Here is a 25,821-nt window from a genome sequence, read left to right on the forward strand (position 1 = left end):
ATATATATATATATATATACATACTCTCAACTAGTAAGAACCTGAATACACGAGACAATTATGGTAGCAATATTTGACTCTTCATATGGCCCGCCCGATCTCACCAACTCCGATTAAGCTAATCGATCGATTAAATTTCAGTATTGCCAACTGCAAGACTAAAAACATAACCAAATTTTCTGGAAACTGTAAAAAACGATGTGATAACAACAGCACAGGGTCTCTATTCTTGAAAAGAAACGTATACGAAAGTCTAGGAAAATACTATAGTATATGTAACGTATACTGTAGCATTTTCCTAGACTTTCGTATACGTTTCTTTTCAAGAATAGAGCCCCAGGTCCTTATTAATGGCAAATTTCTCAATCGCGAAAAATACTATACGAGTCGAACACGTGAGTACTCGTATAGCCTCGCCAGAAAAGGATGTTTTCAAGTCTTGCAGTTGGCAATATTTAATCGGCCGATTAAGGGCCACTTTTATCAAGCTCAGTTAGCTTAAACAACCTAGTAACTGTAATGAAATAGAAAGAGATAGAAATAGTTCTATCTCTTTCTATTTCATTTATAGTTACTAGGCTGGTTGAGTAAACCGACGATGGTGAAAGTGGCCCTAAGTTAATCGAAGTTGATGAAACCGGCCAATTAGCTTAGGAGCCGGTTTTTCATTTCCTAATTTGGTTGGACTTAACCTAATATTTTACCCATCTATCGGTCTTAAGATAATTTTAAATGCAAGAATCGACTATGATATCGACCTGCTTCGCATCGTGAAATTGGTACTGAAACTTTCCTTGTTTAACACACTTTATGTTTCTCTTTTTATAAAAAGAGAACACACACACACTTTATGTTTTTATAGAAAGAGATCACGACGCGAAGCAGGTTGGTACTTATAATAGATTCTTGCATTTAAGACTGTCTTAAGTACAGTCTTAAGATGTCATAAGTCAATCCGAGAACTGTATTAGCATTTTAAGAGTTTTAAAATAAAAACGAACTATGAATATCGCCCCATGTTTAGCGCTTCATAGTTGGCAGCCTTAGTCTCTTATCGACATTCATAGGCAGAGACGGCGGAGATTCAGAGAAAGATACTCGCAAACTGCACACACCATGTTATCCCTTCCACCATGGCTACATCCTATCGCACGTATATATACATATGAAATTTTCAAGTTTACACTATTTTTTTATACTAGGACATCTAGACCTAGATTAATAAAAAAAAACATTATTCTTTAATCAGTAATCCCTAGTTCAAACTAGACAAATTCTTTAATAAAAGTTTGGACATGAACTGCATTTTGTATTATATGTAGGATATCTTGTTTTAGCAAAATTACGCGAGAGAGAAAAACATACATTCACTATTTCTTTCTCTTTCTGTTTTATCATTCATATTTCTTTCAGCAGAGAGTTGTTAAAACACGGCATGTCGATTAAAAGTGGCAGTTTCGTGTTCTTAGGACTTAGAGAACGAGACGTAACGAGACGTAACTTTCGTAGTTTAGGATCCACGCACAAAAATGGTCGGAACTGTTTCCGATTGAATCGTAATCGTAAGTCGTTGTCGTAGGGCAACGCACAATGATTTTACGTATGTCGTTTACGTAAAATCATTGTGCGTTGACCTACGACAACGACTTACGATTACGATTCAATTGGAAACAGTTCCGACCATCTTTGTGCGCGGATCCTTACGAAAGTTACGTATCGTTCTCTGCCATAGCCCATAGACTTTTATTAGAGGATCTTTAGTAAATAGACCTGTTCTTTCTGACTAAACTTTTGCACCAATTCCTCCTGGTGAGAAAAGGAAGAAAGATGAACTGGTGCAAAAGTTCAGCTAACAGGCCTAATGTTACGAATCGACGACGCCAAAAGCCGACAACAAAACTAATTTTTTTTTAACTTTCTTTACTTTCGGCATAAAATTGGCCGGTTTCAAATGCGTTATCGTCTATACTTTAATTACCAGAGGAAGGGGGGGGGGGGATTTTTTTAAATCTAACGCAATTAAAAAATAATGTGTTAAAAATAATCACATTTGGTCGGTAAAACAAACGATTTTTAGAATTCCCTCAAATCCGGATCTACAATAGGTGATTTAAGCTTTAAGCCGTAAGAGATTGACTAAGTCCGGATCTACAATAGGTGTTTTATGCCTTATGCCGTAAGAAACTGACCAATTACAGTCGAATCCGAGAAGAATAAGCAACTGTGATTCGCCCATTTCTTATGGCTTAAGGCTTAAAACCCTATTGTAGATCCGGGGTAATTACAATCTAATGGAAAATAATCAACTGCGATTCGTTCATTTCTTATGACTTAAGGCTTAAAAATTGGGTGTATTCAGCGGACTCAGTTGAGTGAGCGCTCACTGTTATTGGTGTATTCTTTTAGCTCATCCAATCAGAATTTTAGACTTAGAAGAATACATCAATAGCAGCAAACGCTTACTCAACTGTTGAATCCGCTGAAGGCGCCCATTGTGGATCCGAACTAAAAACATGTTGGAATGACCAAATTGTCGAGACATTGCAGATCGATGAAAATCTCTGAATTTACTGAACAAAATCAAAAATCCTTTTTCAGGATTAAAGTAGACGCAAAAATGAGAGGTGCCGCAGGACTTCATACTAAAATCGAAAAAAAGTTAAAAACTTACATTTTTTCAACTAGTAGAGCTGTCGCCTGATGTAGATGTTTGCTTAGTACAAAAGTTTTATAGTTTGTATTGTCAAAACGACAGTGCGGCACCCGGCGTATTACGTGCACAAATAATATTGATAACTGATTAAAAATATTTAAAAAAAGTTTTATATCGGTCTGCAAATTACGTGTACTATACTGCTGTACTATAATGCTGAGCGAAGACTCGAGAACGATAAACAAAGAAGTAATTGGCTGCATTCAACAGAGAAAACTTTGCAATTGTTATAAAATTTTTCAATACGATTGGTTCTTACTTTTGGTTCCTTATAAATCTAAATGTATAAACCAATCATATTAAAGAATTTTACAACAGATGCAAAGCTGCTCTCTCTGCTGAACGCAGCCATTGTAACTAGCAGTAGGTGTTCGATCTTGCAAGAGATGGCGTTACAATATATTAGATAAAGACAGATGTATTATGCGTTTGAGTGAGACAGAACGATAGTGTAAGAAATAAATTAAAGATGCAACTATTATCGACTTTCTTTGAAATTAAAAAAAATCTGTACTATCGACATCGATCTAGTTCGGTCGTCACTCCGGCATTCCTTTAATATTACAAGAACGAGAAATTACACACATACATATATATTTGTTTTCTTACAATATACAATTTTCTTACAATATTAAAATAGATTAGATTTTCGCATCGATAAATTAATAAAATATATTAAAAACTTTCTTTATTACTTTGAATTAGAAAATGCAAGCATAATTCAATTTATGTGCTTTTCTTAAAACAGATAAATCTTATAACACAATTACAAAAAATTGTTAAGGTATATTTAATGAAATGAAAAAAAAAAAACAATCATATGATTATACTAAAATATAATAAAGATGATAATTGAATCGGTCAGTGCAGAAAAGGGACGAGTCCAATTTTGTTCAAAAATAAGTTTTTCTTCTCATTGATCTTGAAATGGGTGGATACATCAGGCTTCTAAGGACCTAAAGTAGACGTTAAAAATCAATAATAAGTGCAGAAAGAGCACAAGTCCAAGATTCAAGATTTGGATAAAATGGACTGCTACGCCCTATCAAAATGTAGAAGCTTTTGTGATGAAATATTCGAATGACTAACGCGGCTAAAAACTTGAAAAGTAATTCAATCTGATTACTCTTCTCTGAGATATTTCGAGTAAAAATTTTTAACTGTAGTTCTCGAATCGTTTTGTATACATTATACCGTAATGTTTAGAAAGAGCTAATATCATTGTATTATTGTTTAACATAATTCAAGACAAATCAAGTACTTGTAATAGCATATATATATATATATATATATACTATATGTACTATATATATATATACTATATATACTATATATACTATATATATGTACTATATATATATATACTATATATATATATACTATATGTACTATACATTTTAATAAAAGAAATGCTATATGTACCCAACGTTGAGTGCAGAAAGAGTACGAGACCAAATTTGAAATTTAAGTTTTTTATTTAATAGACAAGCATTTCAGGAATATTTACAAAAAAATATTAAATGTCATATTTAAATTCCCAAAAGTAGTTTAGTTCGACAATAATAAGATTAGAAACAAGACTTTTACAAGAGTAAAAGTAGTTACGTTTCGTTGATTTTTTTTTACTGGAACTAAAATCAAACAGTTTTTTCATTAGTATTAACAAATTAAAAAAAAAACTCGTTCCCCCTCTTTTTGAACGGGGTGATCCCGATTAATCACGGCTCGATTGGACACTACCAATCACAGCGACCGGTGCTTAGGAGCTTTGTAGTCTCAAACGCTGTGAGTGGCTCGTGTCCAATTGAGCCATGGCCAACTGGGTACCACCCTTTCTGAACTCACCGATTCAATTATAAATGTGAAAATTGTAAAAGATAAATAAATTAGCTTTTTATATTATTGTACGATTATAAAGTAATTACTCAAATATATATGTAATTAGAAAAACAAAATTTCTGCATGCAGATATTATTTTGCGTCAAAATGATATTCAAACGAATATTCCGTTTACATTCCGATTCAAGGAAATGCCAGGAGCACGAGCGCGATATATGAAATCTGTAAAGATACAAATGTATCCAATTTGTTCCAATATCCAATTACGCATCTATCTCATTTCAAATGCAGAAAAAAAATATATATATATATATGTAGATACGAAGAATCCATCTCGTATTTACATACGTTCGCAAAAATACTGCTAACAGGACAAATAGCAGACCGAAGAGGCCGGATATGTATACCTATGTGACATGCATGCATGTGTGTATATATATTTGTATACGCATGTAGTACAAAGCGCGGCTAAAAAGGACCAAGTCCGTGCGAACGCCATCTGTGAACACTGCGGAGGAGCGTTAGCACCAGTTAGCACTCTGAGAAATATCCCGATACGATCGATCGACGCCCACTATTCAACAAGAATATGTTGGAGACTAAAAAAATCTCAGGATTCAAAAGTGGAAAAAAGGGTAGAGAATAAAAATGTATTAGTCGCGCCAGATCAGCCCAGAAAGGATACTTGGTCGGCCGATTGGTCGATCGCAACGAGAAAATGCGATTATGTGGAATTGCGACGCGATCGATCGCGACTGTCATGGCGGCCGTAGACGGCCGTATGGCGAACGAGAGACGCGGAAGACGTTGGCAAAAAGGCGGTGAATCGCCGCCATCTTGGGCGCGAGGCACCCGCGAATTTCGTGGTATTGCGGGCGATCGCGCGGCTTTCCAGCGTATTTCGATACCTTCGAGATCGTCGTGTGGGCTGTCGTGTGAAGTCTCGCCGCGCTGCGGATCCCCCAAAGCTGCACTGATGCTTCCGTGGCCTCTGCCGCCGTCGACCTTACGACGCTTCACCGGGGACGAATATTCCAGCAGCTCCGAGCTCGACGCCATATTCGACAGCAATGCCGAAGCAATGCATGCAACGCATAGTGCGATGCTCTTCGGCCCTCGCCTTGTCCCCGTCCCCCCAGAGGTCGCCCCGCCGTTCCGTAACTCCGTCCTGTTTCCCCTGGTTTCCCCACCCTCCACCCTACCTGCCGGCACCGTTCCCGTCCCTTCTCTTCTCTTCTTTTCCCTTCTCTCTTCTTTTTCTCTTTTCACCAGCGCAGTTCAAACACTTCAAACACACTCTCAAGTCTGAACACAGCATAGTTTCTGCCGTTTCCAGTCGCTTCCGTGCGGTTGGTGCCTAGATATGTGTGTGCGTCATTGGTTAAAACTCTCTAGAGAAATGCAGCAATTCCCTATTGAATAGCGAATAAATATAAAGATTATAGAGGTTATAAATCGACCGTGCTTGGTGGTTACAACTATCGTCAACGAGAAGGAGAAACTGTCAACGAAGAAATTGCAAGTATTTAATATGTAATTGCTACTTGTGAAAAACGGGGGAACAATATTATATTTTATAAGAGGCGTGAAGAAAGAGATATTGAAGAAAAGATGGAAAATATATTAATGAATCGATCGATCATCCTTGATCCTTCTCAGACTTCGGCATCGAGCGAACCAAAGTTGAATCACTTGGATCGAGTGAAACTTGCTTTACTCTGATTCTAGGACGAAGCTTGTACAGTCAAGCGACAATAATGAGCTTCGATCACATGCAGAGGCGATGGAGCAGTTTACGGAAAGTGCTGGAGAGATCGGGCCCATTTTGCCGGCCGGACTTCGAGCCGTCTCCTGAAAATTTGCAGATGCTCGTGGACCACTGTAAAGTACTCGTTGTCGGTGCCGGTGGTCTGGGATGCGAGTTGCTTAAGAATCTTGCCCTGATGGGATTCAGACACCTTCATGTAATCGACATGGACACGATCGAGTTGTCTAACCTCAATCGGTAGGTGAGGTTACAAAAAGTTTATATATGTGTATACATATATATATAATATATATATATAAACACAAACACACACATATCTCAAAAAGACATTAGACATTAACATTTTACATATTTTGATTTTGAATGTTTAACCAATTGATTTAATTCATTAATGTAACAAAAAAATGACAGGACTTGCGTGAAAGATTGAATAAATATTTTATTAAAAGTTTATTTAAAACAAACAATTTTATTTATATGCTTTAAATATTACAGACAGTTTCTATTTCGTCATAAAGACATTGGATCTTATAAGGCAGAGGTAGCTGCAAAGTTTATTAACACTAGAGTTCCCGGATGTAATGTGGTTCCACACAATTGTGAGATACAAACTAAAAGCGAGGCCTTCTTCCAACAGTTCCACATGGTAATCTGTGGATTAGATTCAATCGTCGCGAGGAGATGGCTCAATGGTATGTTAATGTCTTTGCTTGTTTATGAAAATGGTGAGTTAGATCAGGCCAGCGTGATACCTATGATCGATGGTGGAACCGAAGGCTTTAAGGGAAATGTTCGAGTTATATTACCTGGTATGAGTCCTTGCATTGAGTGTACCTTGGATTTTTACCCACCGCAAGTGAGTACAGTCTCCAATTATTCATTTCTCAAGATTCAATATTGTTAATAGTCTAGTTGATAGTCTATCTTATATATTTAATGTTAACAGATTGTTTTATATATTTGAAACTTGGTTGTACCTCACATAGGTCACATATCCTTTATGTACGATAGCCAATACTCCACGTTTGCCGGAGCATTGTATAGAATATGTCAAGATAATTCAATGGCCGAAGGAAAATCCATTTGACTGTGCTATTGATGGGGATGATCCCCAGCATATAAACTGGATTTACGAAAAGTCAAATGACAGAGCAGCACAATTCGGTATACAGGGTTTGACATACAGACTCGTACAGGGTGTCGTTAAAAACATTATACCAGCAGTGGCATCAACAAACGCTGTTATCGCCGCTGCCTGTGCGACAGAAGCATTTAAACTTGCAACTAGTTGTAGCGCGTCTTTAAATAATTACATGGTAATTACACAATAAATCAACACTATAGTGATGTTTTGTTGTACGCAAAAGTATATACATATACGATATAACGTGTGTGTATGTGTATATATATATATATACATATATATATATATATATATATAGAAGATAAAGATTATAAATTGGAAACTATAAGTGTATGCGTGCGCGAGTGTGTGTGCGTAGAATTTAATCAGTTGAATAATTTTAATCTTAATTCGTTTGTCTTGATTGATTTCTTATCTTCACAGTCCTTGATCTTTCGAATTTGCATTTGATGATAAAATTTGGGTATTCATGCATTATATTTTTCATCGGAAACACAAAACTGGGTCGTATTTATATCAATAGCAATCTCAACAAAGTAAAACAAAATACACATTTTATTTTCAGGTGCTCAACGATCTGGATGGAGTTTACACGTATACTTTCGAGATAGAGAGAAAAATAAATTGCTTGGCGTGTAGTCAAGTACCACGAGAGATAGAAATTAAAGATTCAAAATATAAACTACAGAATTTAATAGATCTTCTTTGTGAGCGGCCAGATCTGCAAATGAAAAGTCCTGCTATTACGGCTATAATAGACGGCAAATGTAAAACTCTGTACATGCAAATGGTAGCGAGCATCGAAGAGAAAACTCGCGAGAATTTGTCCAAGACTTTGATCGAATTAGGTTTAAAAGATGGTACTGAAATAAATGTTGCCGATGTTACGACTCCAAGTACAATTACTTTAAAACTAAAATATCCACAGGACAATAGCGCAAGTCAATAATACCTACCTGAGAATTTACTTTTCAAGCATCCATTTCTCATACAATGTGTATTTCTGCTGTTCGAATTCGAAAAGTGCAAATAAATATATAATAAAGTATAATAAAAATTACTTGTACACAAGATTGCACGTTATTCTATATGTTTGTATCACTGCAATATTTCATTAGGATTGTCAACATCATTGACGTTTGATAACTGGTATTAGTGGCTTTAGTATTTTTTTTTAACGCAAAACTTAGTGCTTCAAAATTCCCGGAAATATCTTTAATGATAAATTTTTTTACTAATCTAGTCCAGTTTTCTTTAACTTTTGAGACATTAATCATTCTTAATAAATGACTGAAAAAGAAAAATTTTTCTTAGACCAACTTTAAGGAATCAAATAAATAAAACTATGTTTGGTGCATTTAATTTTAGACGGAGTTTAAGAAAATATTAAATATGTTTGACAGATATAGTTGCAAAGATACGTAATGTAAAAATTTTTAAAATAAAAGATGACTTTCCTTGATATTAAGGAAAAACCGAGCAAAATGGTTGAAAAATCCATTATTAAAAGAACATCCGATATGTATAATTTTGAACCGTAATACATATATATAGCGTGATAAAAAAAACATCACAATCTGTAAAGTCGGCGGTACACGATGCTTGTTTTCCTACTGGATTGCTGGCTGTATTACAATCTTGTCACTGTATTGGCTCCAATGCTGGCATTAATTGGCACTAATTGCAAGCACCGCAGCCAATACGGTAGAAAGATTCTAATCCAGCAGGAAAACAGGCATTGTGTGCCGCCGGCTTTAGTCATAAATACTTAATATTTAAACAATAAAGACACGACTTAAATACTATTCTATATTTCTGTACTTACATCGTCTCTCACTCTGATCAGAGATCATATATCGTAGCAAAATTACGTCAACAAGGGATAATTTATAAAATACGGTATGTATAATTATAAATTTAAATTCATAAAATCGTTTTTTTTTTCTTTTGATTTTCTACAAATATGTAATGCTTTGCAAATTACACATACTTAACTGCATTGAGAGAGAGAGAAAAAAAGAGATGGAATATAATAATTCATGACATATATATGTATGTGTCAAAATTTATACTTGTCAACTTATCTCGTCAAGCATTTTTATAACAATTTTTTTTTTTTTTCATTTTTCACATCACTGAGTTAAATTTTATACTGCGTATGAATTTTGTGCACAGCCCTCGTTTGCAAAAAATGTCATACATTTGTTTCATTATACTGTATACATAGCCTCTCTAGATATACATTGTTAGTATAATTTTGTTTTGAACATGATTGCAATTATGAAAAGATGTACAGGCAAATGATGGACAGTGCACAATGATCTTTTGTATACAAGCACACTTTGTAACATTCGACGTATGCACAACTCGAGTAGAAAAAATATCTATAACACAGATACATTTTTATCTATCCCTCTTATATAAAACTATTATTACATAATATTAATTTTTATAATTTACGGCTTGTAGCAAGTCGGCAAGTCAATATTCTCAAGAATATATTTTCTTGAGAAAGTATATCTTTCGCTCAAATAAACTTTCATTCAATATTAAATATGCATTTCCAGTTGCTACTAACAATTTGTACTCCGCGCACAATTCATAATTTGCGCAGAGTAGAAAAGACTTATATAATAATTTATTTTTATTTTTTTATCGGTCGGGGGTATTTTCGCAACGAAACACTCAAAGAATCATTGGCATTTCATTGTTTATGCAATGTCCAAAAATGAACATTCCTCCAATTATACAATTTGAAATTGAATGTTATGGTATAGCTGGATACAAAATTGCGCAAAACCAGCCAAATAAACATGAAAGGGAATCGTATTTTACGGAAACATTCGAGAGTTATAATATACAACTCGCCTATGTTCATAAAATTAAATTTTGTGATAGTCTAAAATAATAATGCATATATAAATTGAATAGATGTACTCTATATAATTTTGTCATTTTAATTATATAAGATCAATTATATAATTATATAGATAGAAGCGAAAATAATCGTTTTTTAATATGTTGTATTTTGGATCTATACGATTCACTTCTCTTCGTTCGGCCAATCTAAATGTTTCACAGAAAACGACGATCACACAAGATTGTTATGTACGAAATGTTAGTTCAAAGATTGAAACGCAATATACAATTGCAAATAATGATCATATGAATAATCATCAATTTGTATAATAGTAATAATACCATAATCCATTAAAAGATAATCTGGTACAAAAACTTAAGCGCTGATAAAGTTGTGGCATAATGCGTGCGATAAAGTTTAATTTTTTCTCGATATAACAGCAAAACTCGACACTTTCCTCAAATGAATAAAATATATATAGATGTGCACCAGACAATTGCCGATAATTCATATAGGGACGTAGCTATGCAAGGCATAGCGTTGTAACTTGTGCAATGTCCGGATGAAAGTATGGCTATGCTGATTGATTCGTATTTTGAAAGTGTCCAGCTTTTGCTGGTTTAGATTACTAAATAAAAAGTATCGGAGTAGTGCACGACACCTTTGAGTCGTGATACGTCTTAAAATGACAATGTTAGGCCTTAGCATCGACTTCCACGGCAACGTCTCCTACAGCTTTCTCAGCCTTCTTTTTCTTCTTTTTCGCAGATTTCGGATTTGCCGAAGAATACAAAAGTGTCTAAAATGTTCAATTAATAAATAAATGAATCATTGATAAATTTATCAACTGTAACAGTAAAAGAGCAGTTGTAAAGCTATTATATTTTTCTTAATTGAACGTTTTCTAGATACCTTCAATTCAGGATCATCCACAACACAGTCAGACTGATACATATCGAGGTCAAAAGGAATTCCCGTAATTTTGTGAGGTCCATTAGGCATCAAAAGTACGGTAAATTTGAATTGTGCCGCGTACTCGTTTGGTTTTTCATACAGCACCTACGTGAAAATGTGTAATGTTCGAAAATTTTATTATGCTTGCTACACTAGAACTAATAAATAAACACGTAGTGTAAATGATAGTCTTACTTGGAACGGCTCAATCAATCTATGATTTACACATTCAACAACAGCCATTTTTGCTTTTTTTTCATCTTCGAAGGTACGTAAATTGAAAGGCATGAGACCATGTTTGTGAGAGACTTCTGAATAAAACATGCGAGACGCCTTCAGTTTAAGCTGATATGTCTCCTCTGTCTTCTTGTATATCGTAACTCGAGTGTCCTGTTCCCTTCCTACTCCTTCACCTGTACTCACTAGTACATCCATTGCATAAACCTGAAATTAAATAAATATAATTAAACCTCTCTTTTATAATGCTCCTCTTTTTCTTATATCCCAAATTTGTATTGACTACTATTTTAATATTTTTATATCAATTTAAATATACCTCGTGAGTCTCGAGAGTATACTTTTCATGTTCCTTCTTTTGCGCATCATTTGGATTCTGAATTATTGTTTTCTCTCCATCGATCTTGAATTGTTTTAACTGGTGACTTAGCATACCTTCGATCGGTTTACATTTATAGGCGTCACATATTTTCTCCACAGTGCCTGTTATTGTATAAGTCTGAAATACATAATTAAATATTAAAATTTTATTTTTTACAACTTAAAAAAAAAAGAAAAAACGATAGCACACAAATATTCAATCTTACCTCTGTACCTGGTTTCAAAAGCCTTAATGCAGCTTGAGAAGCATAGTGCGCAGCTAAAACTACATCTGCTTTTTTGCCTGTGACTTTTTTCTCTAAAGATCCTATAACAATGGTATGTGCTACTACAGCTATAAAACCATCAACATGTGCTCCAAGATCACTGTAAATACACAATTTCATTAATTATATTAACTTTGTGAAGAATTAAATGTTAAAATTATTTGAATTGTTATGAATCATGGAAATACATGCTAATGTAAATCAGTTTCTGAGAAGAATTAACAATGTTATTCAATGTTTAAAACGTTAGAAAATAAAAATCATAGACGATTATAAACAATTACCATAGAGAGAAACTTACACTTTAACCATATCTTCATCTTTGAGAATCAGGTCAGGTTCACTAGCAATAGGAGAGAAATGGCAAATGCAATTGTTGACTGATATGCATGTTGGAAAAGCAATTCCCTTTTTAAGTTCTTTCTCTTTTTTGAAGACTTTACTAGTTTCCTCTGTAAGTATTTTGTCACCAAACTCACATATTTCTCTTACAGAAGCTCCAGCAACGCATTTGTTTAGAACTTGCTTTAATACACCTGAAAAATACATGGATATGTAGTAGGTACATTATACATAAGTACAGCTTAGTTACGAGTCAAAATAAATTGACTTTTTTGACATTGACTAAAAAACTTGAAAAAGTTAACTAATTAAACCAAAGAAATGAACAATCATGGTCTGCTTCAACTTGAAAAAAAAAGCAAGCTTATCTTAAACAAGCGAAATTATTTTAAAAAGTGTGCAAATTACAAGACTATACAAATGGTTGGAAACAAGAACGAGTTTGGAGCTAAGCTCCAAGATTAACTTGATCATGGATTAACTTATTGCTTCGTGAGGAAACAAGGAGAAAATAATTAACTTTATATTGTTAGATATATGGGAAAGGGGAGATTAGACTAGAGAGACGGCGAATTGGAAATGCTTTGCTTTTCTACGGATGATCGACTGGTGTCGAAGATTGAGTTAATTGTATTAATGCATTATGTTCGAGGTCGGCGAATAAAACGATGCAGGTTGGGGGCTCGCGCTGTCGCGAGCTGGCGCGAGCGGGCAATGCCGAGGATGTAAGATGGATCTAGCACATGGTCGGGCCCGGCTGCCCGGCATCGACGCGCCGCCAGCCCGCATTCCATATGGCCCGTATGGCCGAAATGGACCGAGATGGGCCGAGAGAAGACGCTCGCTCGCGACCGCGCGGACCCCCGCGCGAACACGCGCCGCCGTTTCCTTACGGTTCACGATCTCGCCGGCCATTTTATACTTGGTGACAACCAAGTCCTCGGCGATGGTCTTCTCGGTTTCTTCCTTGTCAGCCATGTCTTCGGTACAATATATATCAGCGATCACGTGATCCCAGCGACTTTCTCGCTGTGAGAACCTCTCGACGGTGCTCTCGATACGCGTATCAACTATCAACGCGTATACCCGATTACCCACGACTACCGACTCGTCACTCGTACGAACTGGTATGAACGACCGACACGACCAGACACGACGACGGGCGCCAAGTCGCCCAATGGCCCCAATGCGGCCAATGCCCAATCGGCCCAATCAGCCCAATGGTAAATGGTCGCCACAACGGATCACCACCTGCACTTGCACCCACTGCACCCACTGCACCCTGCACTAGCAGTACTAGCACCACGGCCACCACGGCAACGATAGCGACAGTAGCGATCACGAATAAGATCCTACACATATGACATAATAGGGGAGATAGGAATTTTAAGGAAAAGGGAATTTTTATCTCCTATTGTTTTGATTGGGCTTCAATTGAATTCTTGAATAATCACTTGAATATGATTAGTTTATACATTTAGTTTATACATTGCCTCGGTAGTCTAATGGCTCAGGACGCTCGTACGGTTTACAAGAGATCCGGGTTCAAGTCCCGGCCGAGGTAATATTTTTCGCAATAAATTTATTAATAGTTTTTAAAGATTAACATCTTTAAATATATGATGCTTGATGGTAGCATCAAATTATTAAATTGTTTGTCAATTTAATTCGCGATTACTAGAGTAGTTTTAATTGCGTTTATTTTAGTCCGGAAAAAATTCGGCGCGCAGTTTGAAAAAGACTACAATATGGTATATATGCAAGTACATATATAGTATATATTAGTAATTCAAAAAATTGAATTATTTAAAGCAACGAAGATCCAGCTCCAACCGTAATAGGCCGTTACACCCTAATATTAATTGAGTTTCTCAAATATACGGTCATAAATATATTGTTTATACATTTAGATCCAGTGAGGAACCAAGGGCAAGGCCAATCATCACTGGTAATGCTGGATTCACACTGCATCCGAATTGCGTTGTACAGCGCTCTGATGCAGTGTGAATCCAGCATAAGGCTTAAACACAATAGGCACAGGCAACAGAGAATTAACGAACCGTCCAATCAGAGCTCTGATGTGTAAGTTCGATAGTATATAGTATCCCGGAGCTCTGATTGGACAGCTCGTTATTTCCTGTTGCCTGTGCCTATTGTGTTTAAAGCGACGCTAAAGCCTCCTGTTTTACCCACATTTCCATTCGGTGAAAAATCTCCGAATTGGATTTACGGATTGCAAAAGTATATTACATAAATTAAAGTACACACAAACACCTCAGCTGTATTGGATTTCATGAGAAAATCGAAAAAAAGTTAAAAAATTCACTTACTTTTGGCTCGCACAGCTGTTATCTCAGATATATATTTGCTTGATATAAGAATTTTAGAGTCCATATCTTAAAAATAAACGTGCAGATGAGGTTACATTATTGGAACGAACGATACTGAATTTGTAGAACTAGGATTTAAAGTCTAGAAGAAAAGTATTTTCACCGAATGGAAAATATGTCTATACGGATGCTTTGCGAAAACTGGGTGAAATTCCGTGTAGCAGGGGGCCTATTCTTTATCTTCAAACAAGGTGAAAATGACAAAAGTGAGCAAATTTACGGGGTAATCCCGATTGACTACGGCTCGATTGGACACCACCAATCACAGCGACCGGTGCTTAGGAGCTTTATAGTCTCAAGCGCTGTGAGTGGCTCGTGTCCAATTGAGCCGTGTCTAACTGGGTGCCGCCCAAAATTTACTAGGTGTTGACTAATGAAATTATCAGTATTCTAGTAAATTCGCTCACTTTTATAATTTTCACCTCACTTCAAGATACAGAATCGATCCTCAGACCCCGCTTTAAGCGGGGAGCACAGATTCTTGCTTAACGCATGACACATGAGGCATAAGAAATTGAACCAACCAGAGTTCTCTATTACATGGAAGGGAAAGAAACGGAGAACTTCGATTGGTACATATTCTTATGCATTACGTGTTATGCGTTATGCAAGAGTCTGTGCTCCACGCTTTACTCCGTGTATTGTAGACGACGCCATATAGTACATATTCGATACATCGATTTCATTCATATTCGAGATATCGATCGAATGGCGATTTTCGCAGATTTTCGATGCGTTCAGCCGTCGGCGTCAGCGACCAGCGTTGTCGATAATAACCTCATGCAAGAATAGAAAGTAGATAGGACAGAATTATCCACAAGTTGTCAGGTTGTCACACGAGTGATTCGGCGATTGATTCCAATGTACTTGAGTATTTGTATCTTCGTAAAACAGACCGACGCGATTATTTGTCGAGTATCTGATCGCGCGCAATTTCGGGAAGATAAATGCGCTCGATAGGAGGGAGTGTCTGGTCCGTAAAGAGGCTTGAAAGAGATCTTGTAAGAGAGTTTAGCGTTTGCTAGCGCCGACACAAAACGAGGGAAGGAAGAAAAGAGGAAGAGAAATCGCGACTCCACGTCGCGGCCATTCGAAAAGAAAATGACCGTCATGGATTTCTTTGGTTGCGCCTGTCTGGCTTTCGGCCCGCCACTAGCCATGTTTATGTTCACCATCGCTGCCGAGCCCATCAGAATAATCATATTGATTGTCAGCGCTTTTTTCTGGCTGATATCTCTGCTGCTATCATCGGTACTTTGGTACGCTGTCGTTCCACTACAAGAACATCTCGCGTTTGGCCTGGTTTTTTCTGTACTGTTCCAGGAAGGTTTCAGGTAATCTAGTCTCCCTACTGCAATCTCATTTGACGTTACATTTATGTTAATCCACACGATAGTGTATAAACAAGTTTTTATCTCTTTACAGGTATCTCTTGTATTGGGTGCTGCGTAAAGCCGAAAAAGGCTTGGAAAAGGTCACGACGACACACGTGGCTGACAGCAGACACGTATTTGCTTATGTGTGTGGCTTAGGTTTTGGCTTCATGAGTGGTGCCTTTGCTTTAGTCAACGTCCTGGCTGATGCAGTGGGACCTGGTACCATGGGACTCCGTCAGGGTTCCGAATACTTCTTTATAATATCAGCTGCTACCACTCTGTGTTTCATTCTCCTGCACACGTTCTGGGGTGTCATCTTCTTCTTTGCCTTGGACAAGAAGAATTGGGGACAGATTATCTGGGTAGTTGGATCGCATCTGGTTGTCTCGTGTATGACATTGCTCAATCGTTATCAGGCGTATGCAGCCAGTTTATTATCTGCTTATATAGTACTGGTAATAACAACTACACTTGCGTTCAGGATCGTTGGTGGACGGACACAATCTTTAATTCTCTGTTTCCAAAGAAACTGAGAACTCTTACAAAGGTTACTTAATAAGACGTTTATAGTTTGCAAGTTCATCTCTGATGTGAATTTAATATCATAACGATAAACATCTTTTCCTTTTGGATGTCAATCTCTAACGCACATTCTACAATAAGTTGTTATTTAAGTTTCAAGTTTTGAGCCGTAAGAAATTGACCTGTCAAATGTCAAAAGAATAATCTACTATAATTGATCAGTTTCTTATGATTTGAGATTTGAAGCTTATGTAATGACTTTGTGTTGAAAGCCCATAAGAAAATCGTATTCGTTGCTCTATTACATTATATTATATTATGTAGAGAAAGGTTTAACGTGCAGGATACTTTTTTCCCATTCAGATTATTAAACAGGATATGCACCGAGTATGCAACATCATTAATTTTGTATGGCGAAATGTATTCGATAAACTCAACAATGTACGATATATCTATATGTTGGTCAAACCAATAGAGAGACAAATCCTATACGATTGCATGTTTTGAAATTGATATTTTTCAAAGCATCTCTGAGGATGTGAAAGTTCCAATTGTTTTCCTTATAAAAGGTTCTAGCACTAGATATTCTAATCGAGCTGCTAGTCCGTCCCTTAATCCATCGAAAAAATTATATGATTCAGAAACAAAATAATCTCTCAATAATCCAGTTTTGATTTAGATGATGTCCAAGTGTGTATTATTCCTTTATATCTTAAAGCTTTATATCCTAAAGCTCTTGATTTTTCATTGCAGCAATGTTGAATTGTGACGTCGGAAACAAGGAATCGTGAATTTTCTTCCTTGCATTATGTATTAAAATAAATTAACTTTTTTTTCATGTTATAATATAATGTATGATAATATAAATTTATTTTAAGTGAAAGATTCACTTTTCGGTTCATAATAAAAATAGCTACACATTCGTCTATCATATAAGATCTAGTTTTTCACCTTATAAGAGCTGCGCGCAATATCTATATGTTAAGTTGTATATGTAGAATAATAAAAGAAAGTTTTTTCGATATATTTTATATATCTCTCTCAGTCCGTATTATTATATATACCAAACGCAAAATAATGGCATAAGAGTAAACATTCATTTATTTCGTCGTATAGTACAGGAAAGGAAAAATGTAATTTTTTGACATTTTTTAACGTCATAATTTAATATGGCTACAAAAAAAAACGAGAAATTATAAAAAGGAAGAAAAAAATCTAAAATGTATGCGACCGGTGCGCTCATACGTGTGTATGTATATAAGTGCGTTTATAATGTATAATTATTGTATCAAATGAGATGTATATTTGTGCATCAATGTGCACCTTAAATATGGATTCCTTGAATAGGTTTAACAAAGAAAAAAATGAAGTTGAGAAATTGTCATTACTTTTTTGTATGTAAAAAGAAAAGGGAATCTATCGACGATTACACTTAAGGTAATTACTGTGACATATGTATCTCTTGGCATTCAATTAATTTAATTTTCACTTATCACACATCTCGCAATCGTTTATTATCCAGATCATATTGCATTTCGTATGACATTGAAATGAAAACAATTTTTGTAAAATACTAGTTGTATAAATGATTGTTATCGCTGTTTAGATGTAAAACTATATATACCACCGTTCCATATAATATAATATATAATAATAATAACTCCAGTTATGCAATTAGTTCACTATAAAGATAAATTTATAATGAATTATTTGTAATTCTTTTTTTACAAATTTTTTAAATACGCTAAAGTTTCGTATTTATATATTCCACATATTTGAATTATTCATCATTTCACCAATATGTACGATGACCATATTTTCTTAAAGAAGACAAAGGACAAATTAAAAAATTTTAGGATTTTGTTCCTACATGTTTTCAAACCCATTTGTGACTGTTTTTATAATAGAAGAATGCATTATAAAATTGTATTGCACAGTATAATCAAATTGAGATAGTGCGTAGTTTTCTGATAGTTTGAAACTGGTTCGACTGTATTGGAACAAACCCTTGATCTGAAATAATAAAAAATGAGAACAACTCTAGTTTAATAATTGAATAAATTTAATTTAAAAAATTAAGAAATATAATTAACAAAAACAAATCGTATTTATATGCATGAAACTGTGAAATATGGTTAATATTAGACATTGGAAGGCTAGTTAGAAAAAAATTTCCCGTAATGTCAAAATAAAGGACAATATTTTCAAAGTAAAGGATAATATTGAAAAATAAAGGACAAGATTGAATTTTGAAAAAACAAATCTAAAGAACTGTCCTTTACAATAAAGGACGTATGATCACCGTACCAATATGGTATCTTCAATAATGGACATAATTCAAAATTAAAATAATATATGCTAAATCACAATCAACTATAAATTTTAATACAAGTAAAAATCTGTAATAATTACAGAAAATAAGGAATGATTGTACAAAACTCCTTGTTTCCAGGTAAAATCCAAAAGCATATTATTAATAAACTGACTTGTATTTTTCTGGGAAATTGAACTATTTTAAAAAACAAAATTATCGGTTCTATTTTATAAAATTGCATTCCGAGCATCTATCGTGGAACAAGTCGGAATGGATTCCGATCGGAATTATTTCATCTTCCCTAGAAAACAATAGAAATCTAGGGAATAATTAAATAATTTCGATCGGAATTCATTTCGAATAATTCCATAATATATACTCTGCCGATACAGTTGAATTTTTATATATTTTTCTCAACGGGACAGAGGAGATTTCCTGTATTTTTTCAACTTAACCTTAAACTCAATTTTCTCTTTCCCATTATTTCACACCATTTATTATTCGATCACACGTGCACGAAATAAAAATGCGTCTTGCATATAATCAACTTGGAACAAAAAATTCATTTCGTTTTTTTGTTATTCTAAATTGATTGTGCGCGTGCAATAACAATTTCATTCTACACTGCTAAGCAAAGATTTAAAATATAGAAAAATATAGAGAATCTTTTCAGTCCCATAAACAAAAAAATATACGAAAGTTCGACAAGTAATTTGCAACACTTAAGAACTTGTTAAAGAAGCCATAAGTAGCTCCATTTTGTTGAGAAAATTCTTTCCTTCCATTTTGTCCCATCTAACTTCTTTGAAAGAACCTCCCAGATTCTCCCATTTCCTTTCTCGAACAAGTTGACCAGGAAAGAAATCCTTTCGGGGAGAATGTGCGATGGCAACTTGCACGCCCGTTTGCGGTTCACATCGTACAGCAATCATTCTACAAACATATTAAATGATGTATAAATAATAGACGCATATTCTTTCTTCTGTGTTATAAATTTGAACAATAAAATACCTATCGCCAATTGGCGAAGCTAGGATACAACTACTGGCGTTTCCCAGAGGCTCCACTGAACCTAGGCCGAGGTGCGAGCTGTTTGCTAAGAACTGCCAGCCCATACACTTGGCTAGAGCCTGTACCGCGCTTATTTGATGCTGATAAATCTGCATATAAGAAACAAATATTGTGATACCATTTTACCGATATAATAAAAGAGTTTTATATCTATCGAGTTTGACATTTGTTTATCACACGAGTTAACGTTTTTTTTTTTTACAAACGTTGATAAAAGAAAAATAGCTGACCTGACAAAAAATTAGATCCCTCAGTTCCTGAGGCTCGTAACTCATGTGCATGACTCTACCGTCGCGACACACGCATTTCAGTGACTTTTCACCGACGTGAACGACCATCGATGTCCGACATACGCTGTCATATCCATGTGTTAGGATATTTATTTTTACGCAGGACTGCGTCGGCGAATTCAACGCATTCCAATGTGAAACGATAAGCGGGTCTTTCACTTCTTTCGCTATCGTGTCTAATACGTATTCTGTACGCAAACGCATGAAAAAATGTTGTGCTTGTTGGATAATTTGTTCTAAAAGCGTCTGACTCTTTGTCATTTCTAAAAGCTCGTATCTGTCGGCGGCGGTAGGGCCGGCTACGTATCTGCGTTTACTAGGCCCAAGAGGTCCCGAAGCAGGATGAGGAAATGGATGATTACTATTATTGTAATGTACTTCGCGCAACAGTTGATGCAGAGAGTGCTCTAATACATGATCGTGATCGGTTTTGTGTGGTGGTGGAGCCGTAGGTTTTTTGTCGTTGCCTGTGCTATGGCACAGGCCAATTATTAACTGAATTCCTGGAAGTACCTGGTGTAAACATTAAAGAAAAAAATAAATTTTTCTTTATACAGGATGATCCAAATCACCCCATAGAGCCGGTATGTACGTACACTGTTTATGAAAAACTGAATCAAAAGTTCTCTACCATTTTGTAATTTTCGCAATTTTTTTTAGTTACTCAATAAGCAGAATGTCTAAAATCGATGCATAAGACAACTTTAGGATATCTTTAAGAGTTCTTTAAGGAATATCTTGAAGATATTTCATAAAGAACTTTGAAAGATATCTTAATGTTGTCTTATACATCAATTTTACACGGTTATTCCACAATTTTTAGAAATTAATATTTCGTTAATTGTTGCGACCATTACAAAATGGTAGAGGACTTTACGATTTAGTTTTCCATAAACAGTATGTACATGCCAACTCTTGTGGATGGTCTGACTCACACCGTATACATATTACAGTGAGTGTACATGTTTCAGTCTAAAGTAAAGAATAAAAACTATACAAAAAAACTCTTGATTTCCATTTGCAAGATACATACCGTGGCCATTATTTGATTTCCGACAACCATGTGAGGTATAGGCGCGCGTAAATGCACAGCCTCTCGCGCTAATTGACTAAACAGTTCCTTGCAAAACAGAACATTCTGTGCAGCCTCCAACTTTTGCTGCCAATGCATATCGGTATTTGAATTATTTGCACTGCTATTAAGTAAGCTTATGTTTGCACTGCACAAATCTTCTTGATCTAAACAAACGTACATTTACTCATTTATGTTTAATATGTACATATCTTTCTTTACCCATACGCACACACACGCGTGCGCGCAAATTGCTTTCTTTAATTTATATTACCTTTCTGGCATAATACTTCGATATATGCAACACCTTGTAACTCGCTAGGTATGGTTACCCGCAAGGCAGATGCTTTTGAATTTGAGGGTCCATGAGATTGTCCTGACATGCTGCTACCAGTATTAGGAGAGGCTGGTGGGCTATTACTACTTTTTTCTTCTTCTTCAGCTTTGGTAACTTCAAACATGCCCGTTTGTGTATACTTGGAGCCAGCTGATAAATAATATAAATATAGTATAATTTATAGCACCGACGAGATACTATTAAAGATCGACATCCTTACGGAAGTTCGCGTCCTTGTGAATATTGAAGTGATTAAGAGTTAAACACTGATAATATTGTACTAATTTTATGATTTATTAGTTTAGTAGATGTATTTATGCATTTATACTCAATAATACTCGTTTTTTCTTTAAAATTGAGATTTTAGAGTTATCATCAAAGTTTGATTATCAATAAAGATGCAGAGAAAAAATTGCGATTTTTTTGCAATATATAGGATATTACAGCTTTACAAGTATGTATATTTATTTATGGGACATTTATGTAATAAAAAATCATGAATTTAATAATGCATGAGCCAAATATTTATGTTAATAATAGCAAATTTATATCAATTGTCGGTAATGTCAGTGTTCTTGAATTACCTCCGGGCCCTTGGGGCCCTTTTTACACCGCCGAAAATTTGCCTAGGGTTGGCGGTCTTTAATAATATCTCGTCGGTGTTTATAGTAAACAGGAATATTAAAAGTACAAACAATAAGATATAAGACACACAAAGCACATTTTAAATAAATAAAAATATAATAAAACAAACCAGTTCGATAACTGAGATCGCCAATGATAGAGTTTGATACTTTCTTTAAACGCCAGTTTTGCCGTAATCTTAATAACTCGATATGAAAGTCAGGCGTAGATCTGGTTCTAGCTAATTCAGCCTGACAATTTCGCAGCCTCTCAGTACCCATCATAAGAACTGACGCTGCACCTGCCAATGCTTTTTTTCTAGCATATACTTGTATCATAGGTTTTACATCTGCTGATTCATGAGATGTTGGATCTAATACCATATAATTTCTTTCCTTTGCTATTGCAAGTACATCAGCCAATACACAAACTTCCGTCAAGGCATTTCTACAAAACCAATCAAATTTAATTTGTACTCTTTATTTGTATTTTTGTTTCTAATTATCAAAATTATTATTATAAGCTTAATACATTTATAATAATACATACATATGCATATAAGTATACATACATATATACATTATATAAACACAGTTTCTTAGACACACACAAGAAATCATGACAAACCTTAATTTGTTTCTAACACTATCCCACGGCCATAAGGAGGATTGAAACGAAGCAGGATCCTTCGTATCTTCTTCATTCTTCTCGTTACCCTCCAACTGTTCTTTCTTTACCTCCTCACCGTTCGTTTTACTAAAGTCAATCTTTTGAGCAATTTTTGCCAAGTTCTCGGATAAGGTAAGAGGTCTGCAGCATAATTAATAATATAAACTGATATGAAATCTTATCCCCTTTAAAAAACTAAGGTTAATTACAAGACGTAAGATAATATGTATTTAACATCAGACAATAATTCCATTAGTCGAGCATCTCACTATATTCTCTCTGTTGACAACAAAAGTTGTTTACGTACGCTTGGTAAATTTCTTGGCCATCGTAAGTAATTTCCTGTATTTGATTCTCAATCGGCGCTTCCACGGAAATGTTCACAGAATACGCCATTATTGTTTTCATACCACTTCACACATCCTGACACACATCCACAATCACTGTTGTGGAGCAGAACTGAGCAGAACCGTCAGCACTCACTGCTATTGGTGTATTCTTTTAGATCATCCAATAGCAGCGAGTGCTCATGCAACAGTTGATTTTGCTGAACGCGACCAATAGCAAATAGCATGGTATGTATGTATACATACATGCATGCAAGGAAATAGGAAGCGTTTATACTGGCCCGTAATACACCCGTAATATGCCATATGGTGTAATCTGTAAAGCCCAATGGCCGCGTTCAGCAGACTCAACTGTTGTGGAGCGGATCCGTAAGCGCTCGCTGCTATTGGATGATCTAGAAGAATACACCAATAGCAGCGAGCGCTCACGGATCCGCTCCACAACAGTTGAGTCTGCTGAATGCGACCATTGTCCACGATACTAGAAATCGGTCCGAGATCTCGGACAGAGAAAAAATTAACAAATCACATTGGAACAATTTGATCACATGACCATTGCGATTGGTCAATTGTTTCTTCATCCGAGGTCTCGGACCGATTTCTAGCATCGTGGACACAAGGCTTAAAAGTTGACGAATCACCTTCGAATATTTTCTTCTTACCGTCGAATAAGAGGGGAATACTTGACTGTGATTAGTCAATTCTTATAGATTACGGCCTACGGCATACGGTTACGGCCAATATAAAACGTTCCCTTTAAAAAATCTCTGCCCTCTCCGTCTTGCGTCTACAGACTGTGTTCATAGTGCAGAAAGCTACCAACTGTGAAACGCGGAAAATGGGGCGATATTCATAGGCCCGTATTCAGAACGCGCTTTTATCGATAAAAGCGCACTTTTGTCTCTCAGGTCAGGGTGCCGTCACATGCGGCGTAACCTGCGTAAGCGTAACCTGCGTATTCTAGTAATTTACTAGAATACGTTATTTTTTATTTACTAGAATACGCCATTCTGAAAGCCCGCATTCACATTGAGCGTATTTCGCGAAAGATTAGAGAAATGCGGAACTAATGCAACCAATTGCTGATTAAAATTTCTGTTGTACACTCTAACAGAAATGCTAAATAAATTTACGATTGGTTTTCGTAACCAACGCATCTCGAAAAGTACGCCTCATGGAAAACTGGTACCTTTCCATCGCGTATATATGGCTGCTTTCCATTTGATGACACAAATCGACACAAGTCGACACAAATGTCGTTCTTTCCTTCTTGATATTCAGAGAGTGACAAAGATAGAACGACACATGATAAAAATACAAGGGTATGCTCATCAATTGTCTAAAACTCGTTCAGCTTGCGCATGTCCTTGCCTACGTCATATTCGGGTACGCGTTGATTGGTCGGTTCTGATTCGGGTGCAATCGGTGGTTATCGGTCGTAATTTATCATGGCGTCCATGGCGTAGTGCACGTTGTCATCGGTAGAAGTTAATGTTAAAAATATTTTCACGATGACCTGCATAGTGAAAGGATGCGGCAATTATATGAAAAAAACAAAAAAAACTGAGGGAAGTAAAATTAAATATTTTATCTTTCCAAAACAATCTGAAATTGCTGAACAGTGGCGTAAGCCACTCGTTGTGACGTAAGCAAGGACAAAAATCTGATTGGTCATGCGCATGAGCATACCCTTGTCTTTTTATCATGGAACGACACTTGTGTCGATTTGTGTCGACTGTATCTCCTAAAAGGAAAGCAGCCTATGAGTGGATGATCGAATAAATTATTAAAATCGGAAAATTTTGTGAAACCACTCTTAGGGGTGGCACCCAGTTGGACACGGCTCAATTGAACACGAGCCATTCACAGCGCTTCAGACTACAAAGCTCCTAAGCACCGGTTGCTGTGATTGGTGGTGTCCAATCGAGACGTGGTCAATCGGGATCAATCCGTACGTTCCACATGAGTTTCGACTTTTCACTCGATGCAAAAGGGCGCAACTTCTATAATTGTACTGTTGCAAAATCGAAACCCTTGTGCATTTTTTCAGACAGAAGAAGCTAAAATGAGCCAGAAATTAGATTCGACGCATGGTGGTTCTATCCTGTTTCGGCGTAACAACAAAATAGCGTAAAAAGCATAAAGTGACTAAACAGAAACTGATGTTCAAGTGAAATGATATGATTGGTCGGCGCAAATTACGCTTACGCAAGTTATACCGCATATGACGGTCCCCTAAGACTGTTGGACCAATGAGCATCTAGCATAATGTCATCATATTGATTTATATAAGATGTTCATTGGT

General features: G+C 35.8%; 5 protein-coding genes across 8 annotated transcripts in view; 2 read left to right on the forward strand and 3 right to left on the reverse strand.

Moving 5' to 3' along the window:
- Sirt1 (Sirtuin 1) overlaps positions 1 to 5,731 on the reverse strand; it is a 12,403-nt gene extending 6,672 nt beyond the window's left edge. The window contains exon 1 of the mRNA XM_018510042.1: positions 5,461 to 5,731. Within this exon, the coding sequence (XP_018365544.1) occupies positions 5,461 to 5,611 (151 nt within the window). The 5' untranslated portion in view covers positions 5,612 to 5,731. The remainder of the gene's footprint in view (positions 1 to 5,460) is intronic.
- A 276-nt stretch (positions 5,732 to 6,007) lies between these two features.
- Positions 6,008 to 8,508, forward strand: Uba3 (Ubiquitin-like activating enzyme 3). Of its 2 annotated transcripts, none has more exons than XM_018510043.1 (5): positions 6,008 to 6,070; positions 6,281 to 6,557; positions 6,816 to 7,176; positions 7,307 to 7,636; positions 8,030 to 8,508. In XM_018510043.1, exons 2-5 carry the CDS (start codon positions 6,310 to 6,312, stop codon positions 8,411 to 8,413), a joined length of 1,323 nt encoding a protein of 440 aa, XP_018365545.1. In that variant the 5' UTR covers positions 6,008 to 6,070; positions 6,281 to 6,309; the 3' UTR covers positions 8,414 to 8,508. The 2 variants fall into 2 exon arrangements, with proteins under 2 accessions (XP_018365545.1, XP_018365546.1); XM_018510044.1 differs by having other exon boundaries at positions 6,047 to 6,074.
- A 1,947-nt stretch (positions 8,509 to 10,455) lies between these two features.
- Positions 10,456 to 13,707, reverse strand: LOC108762843 (proliferation-associated protein 2G4). The gene is made up of 7 exons (XM_018510045.1): positions 13,398 to 13,707; positions 12,464 to 12,698; positions 12,103 to 12,262; positions 11,835 to 12,014; positions 11,474 to 11,722; positions 11,237 to 11,383; positions 10,456 to 11,123 (listed from the first exon to the last, which is right to left on the reverse strand). Exons 1-7 carry the CDS (start codon positions 13,480 to 13,482, stop codon positions 11,019 to 11,021), a joined length of 1,161 nt encoding a protein of 386 aa, XP_018365547.1. The 5' UTR covers positions 13,483 to 13,707; the 3' UTR covers positions 10,456 to 11,018.
- Positions 13,708 to 15,651: 1,944 nt separating this feature from the next.
- On the forward strand, positions 15,652 to 18,471 carry aph-1 (gamma-secretase subunit Aph-1). 2 transcript variants are annotated; one of them, XR_001940196.1, is made up of 3 exons: positions 15,652 to 16,228; positions 16,320 to 18,041; positions 18,140 to 18,471. XR_001940196.1 is itself a non-coding variant. In XM_018510024.1 (2 exons), exons 1-2 carry the CDS (start codon positions 15,996 to 15,998, stop codon positions 16,801 to 16,803), a joined length of 717 nt encoding a protein of 238 aa, XP_018365526.1. In that variant the 5' UTR covers positions 15,652 to 15,995; the 3' UTR covers positions 16,804 to 18,471. The 2 variants fall into 2 exon arrangements, 1 of the variants encoding a protein (XP_018365526.1); XM_018510024.1 differs by having other exon boundaries at positions 16,320 to 18,471.
- A 1,016-nt stretch (positions 18,472 to 19,487) lies between these two features.
- On the reverse strand, positions 19,488 to 23,577 carry MED17 (mediator complex subunit 17). 2 transcript variants are annotated; one of them, XM_018510022.1, is made up of 8 exons: positions 23,477 to 23,577; positions 23,128 to 23,310; positions 22,631 to 22,947; positions 21,814 to 22,026; positions 21,501 to 21,706; positions 20,408 to 20,980; positions 20,118 to 20,266; positions 19,488 to 20,039 (listed from the first exon to the last, which is right to left on the reverse strand). In XM_018510022.1, the coding sequence occupies exons 1-8, from the start codon at positions 23,575 to 23,577 to the stop codon at positions 19,829 to 19,831; spliced, it is 1,953 nt and encodes a 650-aa protein (XP_018365524.1). In that variant the 3' UTR covers positions 19,488 to 19,828. The 2 variants fall into 2 exon arrangements, with proteins under 2 accessions (XP_018365524.1, XP_018365525.1); XM_018510023.1 differs by lacking the exon at positions 23,477 to 23,577 and adding an exon at positions 23,379 to 23,432.
- Between the last annotated feature and the right edge of the window lie 2,244 nt (positions 23,578 to 25,821).

Source organism: Trachymyrmex cornetzi, unplaced genomic scaffold (genome assembly GCF_001594075.2).
Source record: "Trachymyrmex cornetzi isolate Tcor2-1 unplaced genomic scaffold, Tcor1.1 scaffold322, whole genome shotgun sequence".
In the NCBI taxonomy this organism is placed as follows: Eukaryota; Metazoa; Arthropoda; class Insecta; order Hymenoptera; family Formicidae; genus Trachymyrmex; species Trachymyrmex cornetzi.

Excerpts from the sequence above, each read along its gene's own strand:
- Uba3 (XM_018510043.1), top strand. The coding sequence starts at position 6,310 with ATGAGCTTCGATCACATGCAGAGGCGATGGAGCAGTTTACGGAAAGTG. Across the intron at positions 6,558-6,815 it reads GAGTTGTCTAACCTCAATCG|ACAGTTTCTATTTCGTCATA; the intron begins GTAGGTGAGGTT and ends TAAATATTACAG. Across the intron at positions 7,177-7,306 it reads TGGATTTTTACCCACCGCAA|GTCACATATCCTTTATGTAC; the intron begins GTGAGTACAGTC and ends TACCTCACATAG.
- LOC108762843 (XM_018510045.1), bottom strand. The coding sequence starts at position 13,482 with ATGGCTGACAAGGAAGAAACCGAGAAGACCATCGCCGAGGACTTGGTT. Across the intron at positions 12,015-12,102 it reads TTTTGAAACCAGGTACAGAG|ACTTATACAATAACAGGCAC; the intron begins GTAAGATTGAAT and ends TATGTATTTCAG. Across the intron at positions 11,384-11,473 it reads GATTGATTGAGCCGTTCCAA|GTGCTGTATGAAAAACCAAA; the intron begins GTAAGACTATCA and ends ATTTTCACGTAG.
- aph-1 (XM_018510024.1), top strand. The coding sequence starts at position 15,996 with ATGACCGTCATGGATTTCTTTGGTTGCGCCTGTCTGGCTTTCGGCCCG. Across the intron at positions 16,229-16,319 it reads CTGTTCCAGGAAGGTTTCAG|GTATCTCTTGTATTGGGTGC; the intron begins GTAATCTAGTCT and ends ATCTCTTTACAG.
- MED17 (XM_018510022.1), bottom strand. The coding sequence starts at position 23,577 with ATGAAAACAATAATGGCGTATTCTGTGAACATTTCCGTGGAAGCGCCG. Across the intron at positions 22,027-22,630 it reads CGATCTCAGTTATCGAACTG|CTGGCTCCAAGTATACACAA; the intron begins GTTTGTTTTATT and ends ATTATTTATCAG. Across the intron at positions 21,707-21,813 it reads CGAAGTATTATGCCAGAAAG|ATCAAGAAGATTTGTGCAGT; the intron begins GTAATATAAATT and ends ACGTTTGTTTAG.